Source organism: Pyrus communis, chromosome 4 (genome assembly GCF_041283825.1).
Source record: "Pyrus communis isolate YQ-2024b chromosome 4, ASM4128382v1, whole genome shotgun sequence".
In the NCBI taxonomy this organism is placed as follows: Eukaryota; Viridiplantae; Streptophyta; class Magnoliopsida; order Rosales; family Rosaceae; genus Pyrus; species Pyrus communis.
In genome coordinates, this window is record NC_142568.1 from 2,362,686 (window position 1) to 2,382,132 (window position 19,447).

The 19,447-nt window shown below is 35.5% G+C and overlaps 1 protein-coding gene across 1 annotated transcript; it reads left to right on the top strand.

The window, feature by feature from the left end:
• Positions 1–1,923: 1,923 nt before the first annotated feature.
• On the top strand, positions 1,924–14,328 carry LOC137722329 (importin beta-like SAD2). Its single transcript, XM_068461298.2, has 22 exons — positions 1,924–2,270; positions 2,808–2,943; positions 3,038–3,125; positions 3,341–3,490; positions 4,615–4,777; positions 4,882–5,066; positions 5,191–5,364; positions 6,620–6,765; positions 6,844–6,967; positions 7,063–7,243; positions 8,117–8,276; positions 8,361–8,402; positions 8,481–8,599; positions 8,687–8,885; positions 9,365–9,496; positions 9,995–10,098; positions 10,504–10,683; positions 11,355–11,494; positions 11,733–11,872; positions 12,480–12,640; positions 13,212–13,338; positions 13,436–14,328. The coding sequence occupies exons 1-22, from the start codon at positions 2,181–2,183 to the stop codon at positions 13,594–13,596; spliced, it is 3,102 nt and encodes a 1,033-aa protein (XP_068317399.2). The 5' UTR covers positions 1,924–2,180; the 3' UTR covers positions 13,597–14,328.
• Positions 14,329–19,447: the final 5,119 nt, after the last annotated feature.

A 19,447-nucleotide genomic window follows, 5' to 3' on the forward strand; every position in this document is an offset into this window, starting at 1 on the left:
AATTCTAGGCCTAGACTTTCTCATGGCATACCTAGAATGAATGTTTTCGCATGAGTCTCAAATCAACTATTGAAACCAGAAAGAAAGATATAAATCTAGGGTTCCAAACCTACACATGGAGCCAGAATGAAAAGTATACAACGATAAGAGTTATCTGCTAGCCCTCTCAGTTTGCAATCATTTCAAACATACATATATATCATTTTACAAAGCAGATTGATGACTGGGTAATAACATATTTGTAAACCCATGCTATACACACAAAGTATATAACAAAGAAACCTTTTCATATGCAAAATAGTTTATCACATAATATTATAGTCCATTCACCTCGAGTCTTGTGCACTTCCAGAATAACCATAACAAAGGCGTCATGCAAACTAATGCGCACGCAAAATCATTGCATGTCATTGAGACATCTCATATACTAGATGAGCCAATAAGACTCCGGTAAAACGTAATATTGTACACGACACTCCACTTAAGAATCTTTTCAAAATTGACACGCAAAACGAGTCACACACGTTAATTGGGGACTATACATCATCGTGATGAGGCAGCTAAGCTCCATCAAGCCTCTACAACACACTAAAAAAGTCAATCGTCGCTCAAAGTAGGACCTGTTAGAGTCAACAATCTAAGATTCTCAAAATCCAGAACGTCAGGTTTCTAATCCACAAGTTCTCAAATGTTTGAATATTAATAAATAGCAGCATCACAAAATTGTACAACAATCTAACGGTCGGATTGTCGTTAATTTTGAAAATCGTACAATTGTACAATTATCCCAAAAATCAAATAATCATACTTTGTCCAAAAGTGGATGGAAGATGTCCAATTTTACCAATAAAAGTCGCGGGTGCAATAAATTTCACGGTGTTGAGTTGCTGCCTACAATGGTCTAATAAGGCCTAGGTTGGTTTGGTTTTACTCTAGGGATATTGGGCTACAAGACCCAGATCCAAGAGGTGGTGTCGGTCGTTGCTTTGTAGATTTGCTGATCAATGGATAAAAGCCACAAGAACGATTAGAAACGCTAGAACTTCACGCCCTAGCACCGCCGTGCGTGGTGGTTCTTGGGTGGGGCTTGTAGGGGGAGTGAGAGCTTCAATTTGGTAGTAGCGGTGTCAACCAATTATGTTGAATATGGCTGGAATTTGAGTCAAAAAATCGCAATGGGAACGGATCATGGCTCCCGCCACAGGTCGGTGGCTCTGGGTGATTTTTCTGAAATTAGAAAGTTTTTTATGGCAAGTTTTCAAAAACAAAAAGTTACTACTTGTAGTAAGTTCAAAATATCAAAACGTCTGTCACTTTCAATGCTAGTAACTTCTTCGTCTGTCACACCCGATGCTTGTAACTTCTTCGTGTAATGCTCGTAAGATCAGGATCGGACTCTATCCATCCATTCTAAACTCACCTCCAAACACCAAAGTGAAATTTAAAATGACCAAATCGCTATTCAAATTGTTTTTTCCAAAATTGTAAAATAAATAAATAATAAATTTCGAGACGGGATATTGCAATTGTGACACTGCTTTTCCTGCTCATAACAATGTTAAAAATTACAAATTTACAACAGATTATTCTCAAGGTACATTAAAAGCTATTTATATAAAAAGGAAGATCAAATTGACTAAACTAGTGCCAATAACCTTTTTTCATACATCGATATATTTATAATAAAAAATGTGAAATAAATTAATATTCAACACGTCAATTCATAATATTTGAAAATAAAACTCGTCATGTTTGTATTTTCAGCTATCATTTCTGACCCAAAATAACCATTACATCTAAATCAAATAGTATTTTCATATGTGTTATTTACACGTTTATTTTTATTTGTTATACACTTTTGTTAATTTTTACTATTAATCTTCTTTAATTTATTTAATACGACGATCGAAAACTAAGAAAAATGAATTAATATGAGTGTACGGATTTCATACGATGGTAAGTGAGTTCAACGGCCGCAAAACCCTAGTGGTTTAAATAGCAGCACACTCCGTAGCTGTCTCTCTCCTCATGTCTGTCTAAACCCTAGTAAGTCGTCAACACTCTCTCTCCCCATTCCCATCCGCATATCATATGCCTTTTCCCCTCGAGGGTTTTGGATTGATTCGCATCAATTTCTGATCGTCGAATTTTGATCCGAATTGGTGCTCCGATTGTCAGCTATGGATCTTCCCAGCCTCGCTGTAATACTACAGGCTGCTCTCAGTACCAATCCCGATGAGCGGAAAGCCGCCGAGCAGAGCCTCAATCAGGTACATACATCATTTGGTTGGCTTAAATTCCCACTTGTACTGAAGCTTTTCGCCATTTTTCGATTAATTGGGTGTAATTTTGATGCAAAGTTGGGATTTTTGTGATGAGAATTGAGCTTGATTGTGCAATTCGATACCTTCACTTGCTTTTGAGTACTGAGGAGAAGTGGTCCTGAGAAATTATTAGAGAGAACGATTTACTTCGGATTTATATTTGGTTTTGAGCTGTATATTGACTTTTTGATTGGGAAGAAAACAAAATCCCACACGTAATCAATGCATCTGTCCATACAAACAGAGCTTAGTTGCTGAGAAACCATTTCTTCTTTTTTCCGTTTTATAAGATTACGCGTTGGAGAAAGACACTTCAATTCCACTAATTAGATAAACACCTTTTTTACTTTGCAATGGGAGAAGGGCTCCAAAGTAATTTTGCAACTGAAGTGGATGGTTAAGGATTTTTTTTATTATTTTTTTAAATTTACTGCTGTATTTTCGTCGACAGAGTTGTTAATATTGGGGTTTTGTGTATTGCAGTTTCAGTATACACCACAGCATTTGGTGAGAATGTTGCAAATTATAGTGGACAGCAATTGTGACATGGCTGTGCGGCAAGTTGGCAGCATCCATTTCAAGAATTTCATTGCAAAGAACTGGTCACCTCTTGATCCTGGTATGCAATGATTGTGTGGAATTTAGCTAGTATTGAATGCCCACTGGTGATTCGATCCAGTTGACTGTTGCTTATTCTTTGCGTGTCGATGTAGATGTGCAGCAGAAGATATCACAGAGTGATAAAGACGTGGTGAGGGATCACATTCTAGTCTTTGTCACACAGGTTCCCCCATTATTAAGGTACTTGCTATTTTGTTCACTGTTTTCAGTTACTTAAGTTGAGATGTGTGCATAGCTAGGTCGATGAAACCACTACGTCTGCGAGTGCACAGACATAAAATTTCTCAGTAGTTTTAATTTGTTAGCTCCTTTGTAATATTATGTGCTGTAGAATAATATTTGGCTTTATCTTCTTATTTGCTGGCAATGTCAAGTCTCAAAGTCATTTTGTACAGGGTACAGCTAGGTGAGTGCCTGAAGACAATTATTCATGCTGATTACCCCGAGCAGTGGCCACGCCTTTTAGACTGGGTGAAGCATAACTTACAAGATCAACAAGTCTATGGAGCCTTGTTTGTTTTGCGGATTCTGTCTAGAAAATATGAGTATGCTAAGTTATTTCTGCTATTATTTTGAAATAATTCCTAGTTTAATGGCTATTATGTACGGCTGCATTGCCTTCTGAAAAAAAGCTACAAGCTTAGTTAGTTTTGCTATGTGATGCATGCTAATGGTTTTGAACCTGTAGTTTGTTTGTGACATATATAATTGACTCACTTTGTTCTCCTATATTGTGTGCTTCGTATCTACTGTTCATTAGAAAAAAATATAGGATTCAAAATTTCCCAAATTTATTTAGTTACATCATGACTATTTCATAAGTTCCTTGTTGTTCTTGTAACCATGTTTGTGGGTGTGTGGTCTATGCACGTATCTTGATGTGCAAAGTGATGCATGGACATTGTGAAATTGTCACTGCTGTGATCAAAGTTTGGAGTTGATTCAGTCCACCCAAACTTTAAAAATATAGGATTAGGGGAGCATGTTGGTTAGGGTTTATGAATATAAACTAGGCCAATATTATTTCATTCCAAATTCTGAGCATTGCCTGTCATTCTTTCATCTAGTTCTATTAATTCACCTTGCATTACTTCAGCAAGACTATAAGTACGCTCAATGACATAACCTACATGAAGTACAGGATCAGTTTATTATATCTTTACTTCTCTATTGTATTGCTTTTTACTTGGTGCAATTACAGTTTATATTACTAATTTGATCTGCCCAAAATGAATAGAATGAGTATCAAAGTTGCATAGTGCATATATTTTATGCAATGCAGAATTCTAATATTTCAGGACACAATATCCAAGTTTTACTTGCTATGCAGATCAGAAGTTCTGTACTGCTGAAAAATTCACAAGTTCTCACTTTTTAAGTTTTTTCTTCATTTCTTCTGTGTTGAAGTTATATTCTTAATCTAGTTTGTTTAGTGGGTAGTTGTAACTTGAAACCACTGTCTGTCTGTAAGTAAACAGACCTTCAAATTGATCTGTAGTTTTACATAACATGGTATCGTTGTGGAGAACTGTTGCGTTGATGAAGTTGTCATCTTTCTAGTATTTTGAATTGATGAAATAACTAACAGAAAGCCTTGACTTTCTATATTTGTGTAATGTGTATCTTCAGAGTTACTTTTGAAGTTTAACTAGTGATTTTATATTCTTAGGTTCAAATCTGATGAGGAGAGGACACCGGTTTATCGCATTGTTGAGGAAACATTCCCAGCTCTGCTAAATATATTCAACAGGCTTGTCCAAATTCCCAACCCATCACTGGAAGTGGCAGATTTGATCAAGCTTATCTGTAAAATTTTCTGGTCATCCATATATGTACGTTCTGGACATAAAGGTTGAAGGAATCATGATATGTTCACTAGAATAAAATAAATATTAGACTAACTTTTATATGTATCATTTTTTGGTGCCTTTCTCAGCTGGAGATTCCAAAGCAACTATTTGATGCAAACGTGTTTAATGCTTGGATGATGCTTTTCTTAAACATACTGGAGAGACCTGTTCCTTCTGAAGGCCAGCCTTCAGATCCCGATCTTAGAAAAGCATGGGGGTGGTGGAAAGTGAAGAAATGGACTGTTCACATTTTGAATCGGCTGTTCACTCGGTAAATTTTTAGATAAGTTTCTTCTAGAATAAGTTTTAGATCAAATTAAAACTGAACAAGAACTAGGGATCACAATGTAACCATATTTCTGACGTTGCATCACATTTTCTATTGTTGTTTCTAGGTTTGGAGATTTAAAAATTCAACAACCAGAAAACAAAGCATTTGCTCAAATGTTTCAGAAGAATTATGCAGGGAAGATTCTGGAGTGTCACTTAAATTTGTTGAATGTGATCCGAACTGGTGGCTACTTACCTGACAGAGTTATCAATCTTGTTCTTCAGTATTTAAGCAATAGGTGGGCAATTTTTTTTTTCCTCATGGGTTAAGTCCTATTTGATTGCATTTTATTTGTCTGGTGGTGTATTTATTCTTTTATTGGAAATTTAATGATCTTTTTTTTGTTAAATTTCATTTAATGGATAGGAAGGTGGCCAAAACTTAAACGGAGTTGACCAATTATTTTCTGTGATTTATATAGTCCCAAATGTGTAATGAATTTCTATTTGATACGGATAACTCATGCACAAGGGAGATCACTGGTAGTTCTGACTATGCGTGAAACCCAACTTTGGGTTATTGAGCATGAGGTTTTGATGTATGATGCGGAAATGTTACTTGTTTTCGGTAATTTATTGTTTTTTGTTACACCTCTGAAACATTTGAAAAATTGGATGCTTTTTGTGTGTCCAATACAAATTCAATGAACTCCAACAGGATTGATATCTCTTGACTAAAATAAATTTTCATGTCAAAATTGGAACTTTTAATGTACTAGATTTTGTGAGCATGGTTCCATAACGTTATGGAAAACTTTAAAGTTGTGCTAATAGGTCCTGATTGTACTTATAGCCTACTATGTAGAGCATAGCACGGAAGGCTAGAGAGAGGAGTAATTCTTGAGTTTAGAGAGAGGGAAAGCTTAGAGAAGAAGAAATGTAAAATTCTGATACATTTCCCTTAATGAGAAAGTCATTACAATTACTCACTTATTTAATCTAACAATACAATAATATAACAACTCTCTAATAAACTAACTATAACTCCTCTCCTAATCAGTTGACACTTCGCATGGTGCATGCATTTGTATCCTCTAACAGAGAACCTTAGCACCACCACTTCATTGCTTATTATTCCTTGATGCACTATAGCATATTATTCTTGAGTATTCTGAAAATATGACTTGATTGTTTACTTTTCCATTTTATTATCCCCTTTTAATTTTGAAATTACTGTGATCCTGTGAATATTGAATGTACTTGAATTTTTCATGATGTTGCACTAAGAAAGAAAACCTAATTTTTGAAGTGAGCTTATTTCGTGTGACTAATTACTAATGTATAATCTCTAAAGAAAAAAATTTGTTAATACTTATATTGTTGAATGGTTTCTGTTGTATTGGATCTGTCAACCTTCAAAATGAATTCTCTGTATAAGACGATGTTCTTTGTGTTAATTAACTTATGATTTGCTTATAGTACTGCTCCAATGGTGGAGATGTACGGAACATTTTTGTATCTCCCTAACCTCCTTTCATTTGTTTATATATGCAGTATCTCAAAGAATAGCATGTATAATCTGATGCAACCTCGACTTAATGTTCTTCTTTTCGAGATTGTTTTTCCCCTTATGTGTTTCAATGATAATGATCTAAGGCTTTGGGATGAAGACCCGCATGAATATGTGAGGAAGGGTTATGGTCAGTTTTCAAACTCTTGTTTTATTACTTGCAGATCTCTGCTTCATTGGTGGTTTATTCGTTTTCTTGTTGGTGCAGATATCATTGAAGACTTATACAGTCCAAGGACAGCTTCCATGGATTTTGTGAGTGAGTTGGTTAGAAAACGTGGAAAGGAAAATCTTCACAAGTTCATTCAATTCATTGTGGAGATTTTTAAGAGGTAGCTTTTCGTTATCTTTTGAATCTGATACGTATGTATTGGTGACTTAACATTGACCATTTTTTTCCTCTTGAATTTTTTATTTCTTGATCCAGATATGATGAAGCACCAGTGGAATATAAGCCATATCGACAGAAAGATGGTGCTCTTCTTGCTATTGGATCACTTTGCGACAAACTGAAACAAACTGAACCCTACAAGTCTGAACTTGAGCGTATGTTGGTGCAACATGTATTCCCCGAGTTTAGTAGTCCTGTTGGCCATCTTAGAGCTAAGGTTTGCTACGTGAAATTCCTTTTCTGTATTTCTTACAATAATTGTGTTTGTTTTTATTTTTCTGGCTATGTTGCACCACCTCCATGATATTCTATAGATCTTTATTAGGACTTTCTACTTGTTGCACCCGTGCAAGAAATTATTGCATATGAAAATAAGGTGGACAGTGACATGCTAGTGTTCTTGAAACACCGACCCTAAAGATCCTTGAACTGACATCTGATCTTTCCATAATCAAGAATCTTTTATTTCTCTTTATCCATAAAATCTCAAAAGAGGCCCACATGGTATTAGAAATTGGCGTACACTAGAGTGTTGCACAACGACAGACAAGAACCTGTCAACACTTGCTACTTTGTCCAGATGAAACTCGAAATATACATCCTTCACACACAAATCAATATATTAGAAAGGTGCTCATACAATGCATGTGCATCATAGAGGGAGTTATTGGTAGATCGATTTTAAATGAAAATAGTAAGTTGATTTTAAGTAAACCATAGAACATTCTCTGTTTCTCAGTCTATTATCAAAAGTTGGTGGTGAAAATGTTGGAGCCTCTTTGTCCAGCAAGGGAGAGTGAGCTTTTAATAATGGTAACAACAATGCTTGTCAGTCGTGATAATTTCTGTGCAACAGTCTTTGGTTTTCCTTGTTTCATTTTCACAAATGTTCTTAATGTTTTGTTGAACCCTTTGTAAATTAATGGAGGAGAGTAGATGCTCAGTTTTTATTTATTCTTACACTAGGCAGCAGTTTTGACTTTAATATGTACTTTATTCTTCTTCCCTTTTGTAGAGTTCTATATGCATTCATTGTATCCGTTTTCTGTTAAAAAGGTATACTTATCCTTCATTATGAAATGAATATTAGGCAGCCTGGGTTGCGGGACAGTATGCTCATATTAGCTTCTCGGATTCGAACAATTTTCGTAAGGCATTGCATAGTGTTGTCTCGGGGATGCGAGATCCAGAACTTCCTGTTCGAGTTGACTCAGTATTTGCATTGCGCTCTTTTGTTGAAGCTTGCAGTGGTACATAGCTACATCTCTCTCTCTCTCACACGCATTCATGTAGTCATCTTTTTGTGTGTGAATTTTTTTTTGTATGCTGTGCAGATTTGAATGAGATTCGGCCAATTCTTCCGCAGCTTCTTGATGGTATGTGGGATAGACAACATTGTTTGCGTCATTAACAATCATCTTGAGACTTACCCAATGTGTAATTTTTCTGTTCAGAGTTTTTCAAGCTCATGAATGAGGTTGAAAATGAGGATCTTGTCTTTACTCTGGAGACAATAGTGGACAAGTTCGGGGAGGAAATGGCACCTTATGCTCTTGGTCTGTGCCAAAATCTGGTAATATTTACTTATCGGTGTTTTTGAGAGTACTTCAGCTTCATCTTCAAATGTGCTTGCATAATTCTGTTGTTTACTTGTTTGCAGGCAGCTGCATTTTGGAGGTGTATGAATACAGCTGAAGCTGATGATGATGTTGATGATCCTGGTGCTTTGGCAGCAGTTGGTTGTTTGCGTGCTATTAGCACCATTCTTGAGTCAGTGAGCCGGCTTCCTCACCTTTTCGTTCAAGTTGAACCAACTTTGCTTCCTATAATGCGCAGGATGTTGACAACTGATGGCCAAGGTTTGAATGACACTTGTTTTCCTTTGTCTCGTATATCTAGTACTTCTGTTTACTCCATTTCAAAAAGTGTATGTTTCACTGCTTGCAATAGGGTTGAGGTCACTGTTATATAAAACGGAACACTGCTTGATGGGTGTATCCTTCATCCTGAACTTCGTCAATGCTTTATATGGCAGTTTTTAACTACTAGTAAAAAAGCTCTTGGGTATTCTGTTCTGTTAAAATCCCCTCAAGTCAGAAAATAAAAACTTTGTTTCTCTGAGATCCAATTTGATTTATACCTCTCCTTTGAAATTTTTTACAATTCAAGAAACTTACAATGTACGTTTCTAGATTAGTTTAATGATCTTTGTTATAACAGTTCAAAGCACTTGTAAGATCTTACGTGATTAAGAAACCTGATTTCTCTTTCTTTGGTGTTATGCACATTGTTGATTAAGACTAACAGATCTACACCCCTCTTATGATTTCCCTTGCAGAGGTTTTTGAAGAAGTGTTGGAAATTGTTTCATATATGACATTTTTCTCACCAACAATATCTTTAGATATGTGGAGTCTCTGGCCATTGATGATGGAAGCATTGGCAGAATGGGCTATTGATTTCTTTCCAAGTTAGTCTCATATTTCCAAGATCTATGCATTAAAACTTCAATTCTGCATGAAACAAAAGCACAAGACAAATAGTATCATTCCATGATTCCCTGCTTCATTTTCTATAATTTTGTTATTTACTGTGATAATTATCTCATCTTAGGATATTCTGGGCAGAAGCTATTGTTTTTGGGCTTGCAGTTCCTTTTGCAGTATGCTATAGTGTATAATTCGTAACCTACCATTTCTTCTTGATGCAAACAATAAAAAAGCAATTAAAGAAACCTTAGGAGAAACTTGAACCTGTAAAATGATACAATGCCACTGTACATAATGCTTAACATGGATGTAGAACATTGATTTTTTTTTTTTTTTTTTTTGTTTTTTTTTGGGGGGGGGGGGGGGTTGTGATAGAAAAAATCATTATGTAAGTTGAAATTTTGATGGTTCATGCAATTATGCACTCATGTACTCTTTTTCTTTCCCATACACTACTCATATTATTTGTTCCTTTGCAGATATTCTGGTTCCTTTGGATAACTACATATCCAGGGGGACAGCACAGTTCCTCACTTGTAAAGAACCAGACTACCAGCAAAGCCTTTGGAATATGATTGCAGCTGTGAGTTCCCTTTATGTTACCAAGTTTTTATATTCTTGTTAGACTGAAGAATACATATAGAATATGTCTCGTGCACTTTATTTCTATATTATTTAAGCAACCATCTAGTGAATGGAACAGTTCATAAATTAGTAAAACACTAGATGGTAACCCACGAACTGTCCCAATTAAGAAGATATTCGGTCATTAATCCTGTTCAATTGACTTTAGTAAGTTGATTGAGTTAATGTGATAATTAAGTTAGTGATTTCATATAGTTAGATCCTATTGTGAATTTCAGTTGGTCTAACAGATATTTATTGGCAACCAAGCAGACCCTTAATATCTCTGGTGATTGCAATTTATAGTAATACGGTCTCTATGCTCTTGTTGATGAGATTTGTGCATTCTCCTTGTTCTGTTCAGATCATGGCAGATAAAAATATGGAAGACGGTGATATTGAGCCTGCTCCAAAGCTCATTCAAGTAGTTTTTCAGAACTGCAGAGGGCAGGTTGATCAATGGGTTGAACCATACCTTAGAATTACAGTTGAGCGGTTACGCCGATCTGAGAAGCCGTACTTGAAATGCCTTCTCATTGAAGTTGTAAGTAGCCAGACATCAACTCTGTATTTCTCATTTTAAATCTTCTCTAGTCTTATGTCTGCCTAGTGGATCTGTGCCTTAGAGGAAAGTAGACATGCTAGATTATTTCTGTCATCGTAGCTATTAGCCATATCAATTTTTCCCCTGGACCCAGTCTATTAGTTCGATAATTGGTGCTTTTCGCCACCTAGGACATTTTCGGACATTTTCTTATTTTGTTTAGTTTTTTATTACTGCAGTCTCAACCCATCTGTAACATGGATTTATATTATCATGGACCTAGAAACTGTTATATTAGTCCATTAAAATAGTGAAGCCACTGAATGTTTGTTGGAACCTTACATGATATGTATTGCTCTCACAATAAGGACATGTCTACAGAAAGTGGTTTTAATTGTCAATGGACAATGTTTCATTGGCTTTACTGTTTCTCTAAAAAATTTGCTTAACAAATTGACATAATTAAAAGAAGCTTCTCTGCAGTTTCTACATGAGCAAGATGTAGCCTTTTCCTTTTATTGTATGACTGCAATGCCAGAAGCGATGGTGATACGCATTCAGAACTTTCTATTATACATGACTTTGTAAACTGACCATTTAAAGCTTTTATAATGACAACTGTCGGAGCCTTTGTATATATGTTTTTAATCGTTTTATTTTTCTGCTGGCAGATTGCAGATGCACTGTACTATAATGCAGCTTTGGCGCTCAGCATATTGCAGAACCTGGGTGTTGCAACAGAGATCTTTAATCTTTGGTTCCAGATGCTGCAACAGGTCAAGAAAAGTGGTGTGCGTGCCAATTTTAAGAGGTAATTTGTGAAGTTTGTTTCACATTGTGTTGCCCCACGAACTGAGTTTGTTTCCATGTGCTTACCTGTCTTGTATGTGAAAGCTCACATTGGTATTGCGAAGTTTGTTTCACATATTGTTGCCCCACGAACTGAGTTTGTTTCCATGTGCTTGCCGGTCTTGTATGTGAATGCTCACATTGGTATTGCTCCTTCTGGAAATGTTTGTTGTAGAGCGTGATTGAGTTTTTCATTGCAGGGAGCATGACAAAAAAGTATGCTGTCTGGGTTTGACATCATTAATGATACTCCCTGCTGAACAGTTGCCTGGGGAGGCATTGGGCCGTGTTTTCAGGGCTGCCCTTGATCTCCTAGTTGCGTACAAGGAACAAGTTGCAGGTCTGTTCTCCCTCTTAACTATATAGATTATATACTAATACAGGCCTCCATTTTTTTCATTGTGAGCTTTTGTCCTTCATATGCACTTAATTTCTTTTAATCCTCCATTTTTCTTCCTTGGACTTGTCCACAATAAATCGCTCTTTTTTTCACTTGAAATTTTAATGAATATAACTGTTAGATTATCACTTTTATAATTGTTATGAAAAACATGTAAGCTTGAGGCCACTTACTTTTCTTTTCATAATTTTTCTGTCCTTATTCTCTCCCATCCCTATTGTTATCTTAGTCTTATTGTTAATTTCACTCCATTTTGTTATGCGTTTTATTTACTCTCTAGTTGCATCTCCACTTGGATTAAATATCCTTGAAACAAATAACGTATGAATGAGAGGAATGTGTGACAGTGATTTAATTCGACGAATGGGAATATTTAGATTTATAACGTGAATCAATTCAGATTTAGAAATGAGAGTGTTTATACATTTCATTGTAGCTGGTAAAATATGTTACTTCTACATTTTAATTTGTAACTTTTGTTTGCATGGCTCATGCACTTAAGTTTTTTACTATCAGTTTTAGATACTCCTTAATGTTGTGTTGGCAGAAGCTGCAAAGGAGGAAGAACCAGAAGATGACGATGAAATGGATGGTTTCCCAACTGATGATGATGATGAATATGGTGATGGATCTGACAAGGAAATGGGACTTGATGCCGAGGATGGTGATGAAGTTGATAGCGTTAAACTTCAAAAGTTAGCTGCACAGGTGTGCCCTGTTTTCTTATTAAGAATTTTTTTAGAGAGAATACTCGTTATTCTATGGTGGTCATCTTTTATGATCTTTTGAGGGTAAGGGTGAAGTTAAACATTCTGTGTAGTGTTGTCACATTATACTGGTTTGTGATGCATAATATTGACTGAACAATTCACCTTTCTAACTTATCCCAAAATTTGAATTTCTTTTCCCCTTTTTTTCGTTATGATACTAAAATTACATCACAACAAGTTAGTCAGGCTTTCAGGTGATTCTCGATGCTTGATGTTTGTTCAAGTTCAATTTCTTTAAATTATTTTAGTCCTTGTGAGGTGTGCTGTGAAAGGCCAGCCCGGTGCTTGCCCAGGTACTAAGTCAATAAAGATGCCTAACAGTCCCATAGGACCCTTATGCATGCAATTTAATGACGCGCTTCGTCCCCTGCATCCCTTGAGAGATTGTCGCGAGCTTTTTTATTTTTTGTTCAAGTCATTGTATTTTCTTTTACTGCATGTCTTCACATTATTCTTTCTTGCTATGTATCCTCTGCCGGCTAATAATTGTTGTTTGCGGGGTGCTACAGGCAAAGTCTTTCCGCCCTAGTGATGAATATGACTCAGACTCGGACGATGATTTCAGTGATGATGAGGAATTACAGTCACCAATTGATGATGTGGACCCTTTTATCTTTTTTGTTGATGCAGTCAAAGGTATGTGGACAAACTTTCCGGTGTTATCTGTTGAATAACTTTTAAATTTATGGCATTTCTGACATGTTTCCTTATTTCCTATGCGTTGCTTGTGAAGCCATGCAAGCATCAGATCCGTTGAGAGTTCACAGCCTTATGCAGACTCTGGACTTCCAGTATCAGGCTCTTGCAAATGGGGTTGCACAGCATGCTGAACAGAGGAGAGCAGAGATTGAAAAAGAGAAGATGGAGAAGGCAGCAGCTGCCACAGCTTCATGATTTTACTTCTCTCGTTGTGGCTTCAATTTTGCCTTGCTCTTCTTTGCCTCTTCCATTCATGTAGTTACGGGAATATAGAGAAACAAAGTCGTTGACGGTCCAATCAGAGTATTTGGTTGCTTTGGTGGTCGCAGTTGTCGGTGAGTCTCAAGGACTTTTCATTTTGAAGTACTTGGAGCAGTTGTCTGATGAGTTCCAACAATATGCAAAATTTTGGGGAACTCTGGAGCTGGTACGTCAATTCTGGGTTTGGCTTTTAGTCATTGTCCGGTGAGTCAGGCCATTCTGTGGTAGGATATGCCTTTCTCCACGGGTTTGTGTTGTCATTTTCTTGTTTCTTCTTTTTTCGTTCACGTGTCTCCTGTGGTTTAGGCATACCATTTATTCAGGTTGAGATTCTCTTCACAGAGTATTGTTGATTTAGATCCGATACGTTATTATTGTGCATACCAGCGAGGGTTCAATGCACTCCGGGTCTGTAATATTTTCAATGTTGGCCATTATATGGGGTGTTTTAATGGCTGTTTTCTTGTTAAGTCTGCAATTCTTTCCCCTGTGTTCCTCTTGTTTTGGTATATATAGCAAAAAAAAAGGTCGGCGGTATCGGTTTATTGGGTTGGGAGTTTTGACATGAACGCAGAGAGCTCCAAGGGTTGCTTGCTGCTTATTGTAAAAACTCTGATGGATCTATTTTTTCGCAGATTGGTTAATTGGAAATGGTGGGTTTATTTATTTTCTTGACTTCTGCGTTGTTTATGTTATTAAATCGAAACCTTATGCAAGAACTGTAACTTTGTCTTTATTTTTGTTTGTTTGTTTGATCACCATAGCACCTACTTTGGTGAATGCTTCATGCAATCGAGGCCGGAAAAATATCAAAATTTGAATTTGTGTTTTAGACGTTACTTGCCTTGCCGCTTGAATATTGTGAGCGGGTTTGTAGAAGAATTGCTTTCAATTGCGGGTTTTCATCTTTAATGCATTGTATTACGTCCGACCTTGACATTGAAGAATGAGTAGTTGAATGAGTAGCAAGTATATCAATTTAATAAAAGAACAAGTTAATCAGAATAATAATAATATGAAAGCAATATTCTCCTAAATGAAGACGTTGAATGGTTGTTAAAAGAGGTGGACTCCTTTGGCATAACATTTTGGAGACTGGATCATTGATTTTGCAAGTCATGTGGGTGATGGAGAAGTGCTTGAAGCAAAGCTACGTTGGACATTGTTAGGATGGTTAGGAAGCACGTCCTAATTCCTAAGATGGATTACCAATGCATCTCAGAGTGGGTGTATTTAATTGGAATTTTAATGGATTATAAGAGTTTAAATACATGGGGTTTTAGATTCGATTTTTGTCAAAGGTAAATCTGAACTCACTGTTCTAAAAATCATCGCCTAGCACTACCTAGGCTGTTAGCCACTGCCTCGATTAATACCTAGGCATTTGAAAATTAAGAAATGACGCCTGCATAAACGGTCTAGGCACTTACCTAGCCCGTCCAGACTCGCCTGGGCACCTGCCTAAGTTGCGACTCACTTTGATAGAAAATAGATAACTTTAATTTTGCATTTTATTTTTTTTTCAATAAATTGTAAGAGACTTGTTGAATACTTAAATGAACACATATTATATGCTTGTTCCCCATGTTTTCATTATGTTTCAATACTTCATAATATATGTTATTCTATTTTATAGTTTATGATGAAGTTATATATATATATATATATTCAAGTATAAACAGACACTTATTTATACGAAATATAATAGATTTACTTAAATTCGCCTAGACCCCGCCTAACCGTCTAGGCGCTAGGCTCTAGCCCGTCGCCCGACTAGCACCTAGCATTTTTTAGAACCTTCTGAACCACATTATTGATAGTCTATTGTGAGACTTAGTACACTCTTCATCCCTTAGTGTAGATAATTTCGTTTGTTCACAAAAACATAAAAAAAAAAAAAAAAAAAAAAAAAAAAAAAAAAAAAACAAACAAACAAACATTTGTATTCAAACAAGATTTTAAAGGAGTTCATAATGACTTTTTGGTAACGTTTTACAAAACGACTTTTGAAGATCTGTTTTGTAAAACCAGCAACACACACAAAATATTTATTTTTATGGTCTGAGAATCATCTAGTAGTTTAATCCGAGAATGATTTTTGAGAATGAAAACATTGTAAACGCGTTTGATATCAATATATAAAATGTTAAAATAAATAATGTAAATTTGTATTTGGTAGTAATTGTGGAGACATAATAACTACATCCAGTAGAAGATGGACATGTAGACAATATGCTCAATATGTGCTCTTACCAATAAGGACCGTAAGAACTACTAGTTGGCAGGACTGTGGATAATGGTTTGCATCATCAAGGACTGCCTAGTATGCTTTGCAGTCTCCCCTCCCAGCTGCTTGCTAGGATTATTCCCTATAAATAGGCAGGTAAAATAGAGGAAACCATAATCGCCATTTACTACTAAGAACTCTCTCAAGTTCTCTTATCTATCCACTACTTTTTGACTTAGGCATGAGATGCCCTTCGATACACCCTCACCCGAATATCCACGTGGACCCAAAAATCAAGGCATGCTAATCATCACCTGGAGGGTCACGAAGCCATAATATATAAGTGATGTGTAAAAGTACAAATACATTAAAACCAAAGTCTTAACTAAAAGTTTTAGTGCGCACTGTAGGATGAACCCTTATTACAAAACATGCAGTGTCAGAGCATAAATAAAAGTGTAACACAATTAAAGAATATTCTCATTTGGATAGGATGGATATTTGTACAAAATAACATAAACTAACTTTTTACATAATCGGAAGTGGAAGTCAGCAAGTACCAATGATCCTCGTCTACACCAGAATCCAACTACTAAGTCCTAGAGGGCGCAAAACAAAAAATATAAGTGAGCAAAAATATAAAGATTTTCTAAAACCTTTGTTTCTTGGAATATAGTAACCCCTCACACCCTATCCAGTATTATACTGGATCACATGTTAGATTTTGATATAGTGGACTTTTTAGTTAGTGAGGATCTTGTTCGCGTTTAGCCTTTTAGGTGTTTTTATAGTTTTGTTGGGATTTGTATCTTGTACATGTCTCTAATTTATTGTTGAAATTGTTTTAATGAATATCACTATTTTTTAAAAACATTAAAACAATTTCACATGAGAAAATTCAATTTAATAAGATTGCTAAGGAGACTTTTTCAAAGTAAGACTCTTTATGGGTTTTCAATCACCTCATACTTTTGGCACATTATTTTATAATGTTGGCACGAGAATTATGTCAAAAACATGATATAACGAAGAGTCAAAAGTGAGGGAATCTCCTTAGCATTTATAATTTGAACATATAACATTTTCCAATAAAGTAGAGATTAAATAATTATTGGCAAGTCCTTATAGATTTTAAACCTAAGCACTCTTTTCGTAAGCATTTGACATCCTTCGTTTTTCTAAAAAGATTAATTTAAGGACGACTATCATTTTTTTTTTTTTTTTTTTTTGAGATCAAGAAGGAGGATCTTTAAGATTTCTGAACTCCACTTAAACAATTAATTACACTTAAATTCAAATTTAAATCTCTCTGTCATTTAATCCAAGTGGCTTTGAGAAGCATGTGGATTCGACACCTAGATGATTCTTTCCAAAACATAAAAGTCAAAGAGAGTTTTGTCTAGTTGTTCATTTGATTTGATTTCTCGTCCTTTTGACATTATTGAGTTTTTCTAAGGCCCCATATACGTATTTCAATACATATAACAACCATTCGAGTTCTGACGCACGTATACCTCCAACCCTTTTGGTATGGAAATGACATAGTATATAGTCCCATATATTGCATTATTAGGTTAAGCTGAGTCACTAAACCATATTTATCGCTTCAATCTTAAAGAGGGGTTGGATTAGCCTAATTGTGTTTTTGTAGTGGCACCTTAATTATATATATATATATATATATATATATATATATATATATATATATTGAGAAATGCTAAGGACACTCTCAACTGAGACTTTTCATGGACTTTCTGTCACTTCATAGTTTAACATTAATTTTCGTATAAACATTATAAAACATTGTACAAAAAACATGAGGTAAAGAAAAGTCCATAGAGAGTCCTAAACATAAGGGTTTTTATCATAAATGGTTCATGAAATTGACCCTCACCATCAAGATGGTCCCTGAAATTGAAAATCAATCAATGTAGGCCCTAAAAATAGGTGTCGCAAATCAATGTGGTCATTCTGACACAATTCTGTTAAGTGCTGATGTGGCACATAAATGGGCCCTACAAGTCTTTTTTTTTTCCTCACAAATGGTCCTTGAAATTGACCCATGACATCAAAATGGTCCTTGAAATTGAAAATTGATCAATGTAGTCCCGCAAGTAAGTGTTTCAAATCAATGTAGTCATTCCGTCACAATTCTGTCAAAAATTATGTTATGTGCTGATGTGACACATAAATGGGTCACACAAGTCTAATTAAATTAAAAAAAATTACAAATAGGCTTAATAATTTAATAGTTAATAAAAAAATTGTCAACCTAAGAACCTAGTCTTGCAATCACCTCCGATCATAGTTCACATTTCTCTACCTCTTTCGCTCTCTATTCTCTAAAAAAAAAAAAAAAAAAAAAAATTCTCAATACACTCATCTTTACACACTTCGACTTTACCGAATTGAACTTGAATTGAGACTACCTTTGGTGACGGCTTGGCCCATCAGCAACGACTACTGGGATATCACCGTTAACATTTCGGCGATCAACATTCTCACAACTTAATCTTGGAGAGCTTGTTCAGCGCTTCCCTAGTGGTCTGGTGATGCAAAGAACAGCGAGGCCTGCCTTGAGATAATGAGGTTATAACTGAGGTGCATCCATTGTTGGTTGAAAACTATTTCCACACCTCCTCTTAGGCCTTGGTTAAGTCTTGTGCCTTTGAGAATTTATGGAAGGGATCTCTCTTCGGAGTAGGCCCTACTATAAGGAAAAGAAAATCGGTTGTGCAGAAAGGTTCTTAGACAATTTTTTTAAAATTTTCAGGGACTATATTGATTGATTTTTAATTTCAGGGACAATCTTAACGATGATGGTCAATTTCATGAACCATTTGTAATAAAAACCCTAAACATAATGTGTTTCGTAGTGCACTTTATATATACTTTTCCCTCAATTATTTGTTCTCTTTTAAGCTGTTTATTGTGATGCTACCCTTCCATCTATCACGACATCCATATATTTATGCTTTTGGATTGAATAATCATTTCTTTTCTCTTCTCAAGTCAATTTTCTAATAGCTGTATTGTCAATGAATTGACATCTACAGCTCTAACTAGAAACTGCTTTGAGGAAATAAATATGCTCAATATCTACAGGTTGATCAGTTTCAGGATAGATGAGTTCGGATAAGATGTTGATATTATACTAATTATTTCTAAAAAAGCATTGTCTTCGGCTGACAATAATGCTAGAAAGATATATTTAAGCTGAGTTTGATACCTAATGGTAAGCTTACTTGTAGTGATATAACTTTATTGTAAGTGAATAATCCTGTTTTGAAAGTATCGTAGCTTTGTAAATATACTATCATAACCTTGTGATCTAGTAATCATTGCCGGAAATCTAAAGTCATGTCATGTGAATGTGAAGAAGGTATATATTTGTTGCGAGTTCGTTAATCGGTTTTGGCTAGCTTGTTCACTAGATTATTAATTAGTTGGTATTGATTAAACACATTTTTTGAGTTTTTATTTTAATTTAACGATATATTTATATTAATGGGTGGTGATTTTGGGCTAGACTACAAAGTGGGCATGCAATAATACTTT

Coding starts and splice junctions, on each gene's coding strand:
- LOC137722329 (XM_068461298.2), top strand. CDS start 2,181: ATGGATCTTCCCAGCCTCGCTGTAATACTACAGGCTGCTCTCAGTACC. Junction 3,126..3,340: donor CAGGTTCCCCCATTATTAAG/GTACTTGCTATT, acceptor CATTTTGTACAG/GGTACAGCTAGGTGAGTGCC. Junction 9,497..9,994: donor GGCTATTGATTTCTTTCCAA/GTTAGTCTCATA, acceptor GTTCCTTTGCAG/ATATTCTGGTTCCTTTGGAT.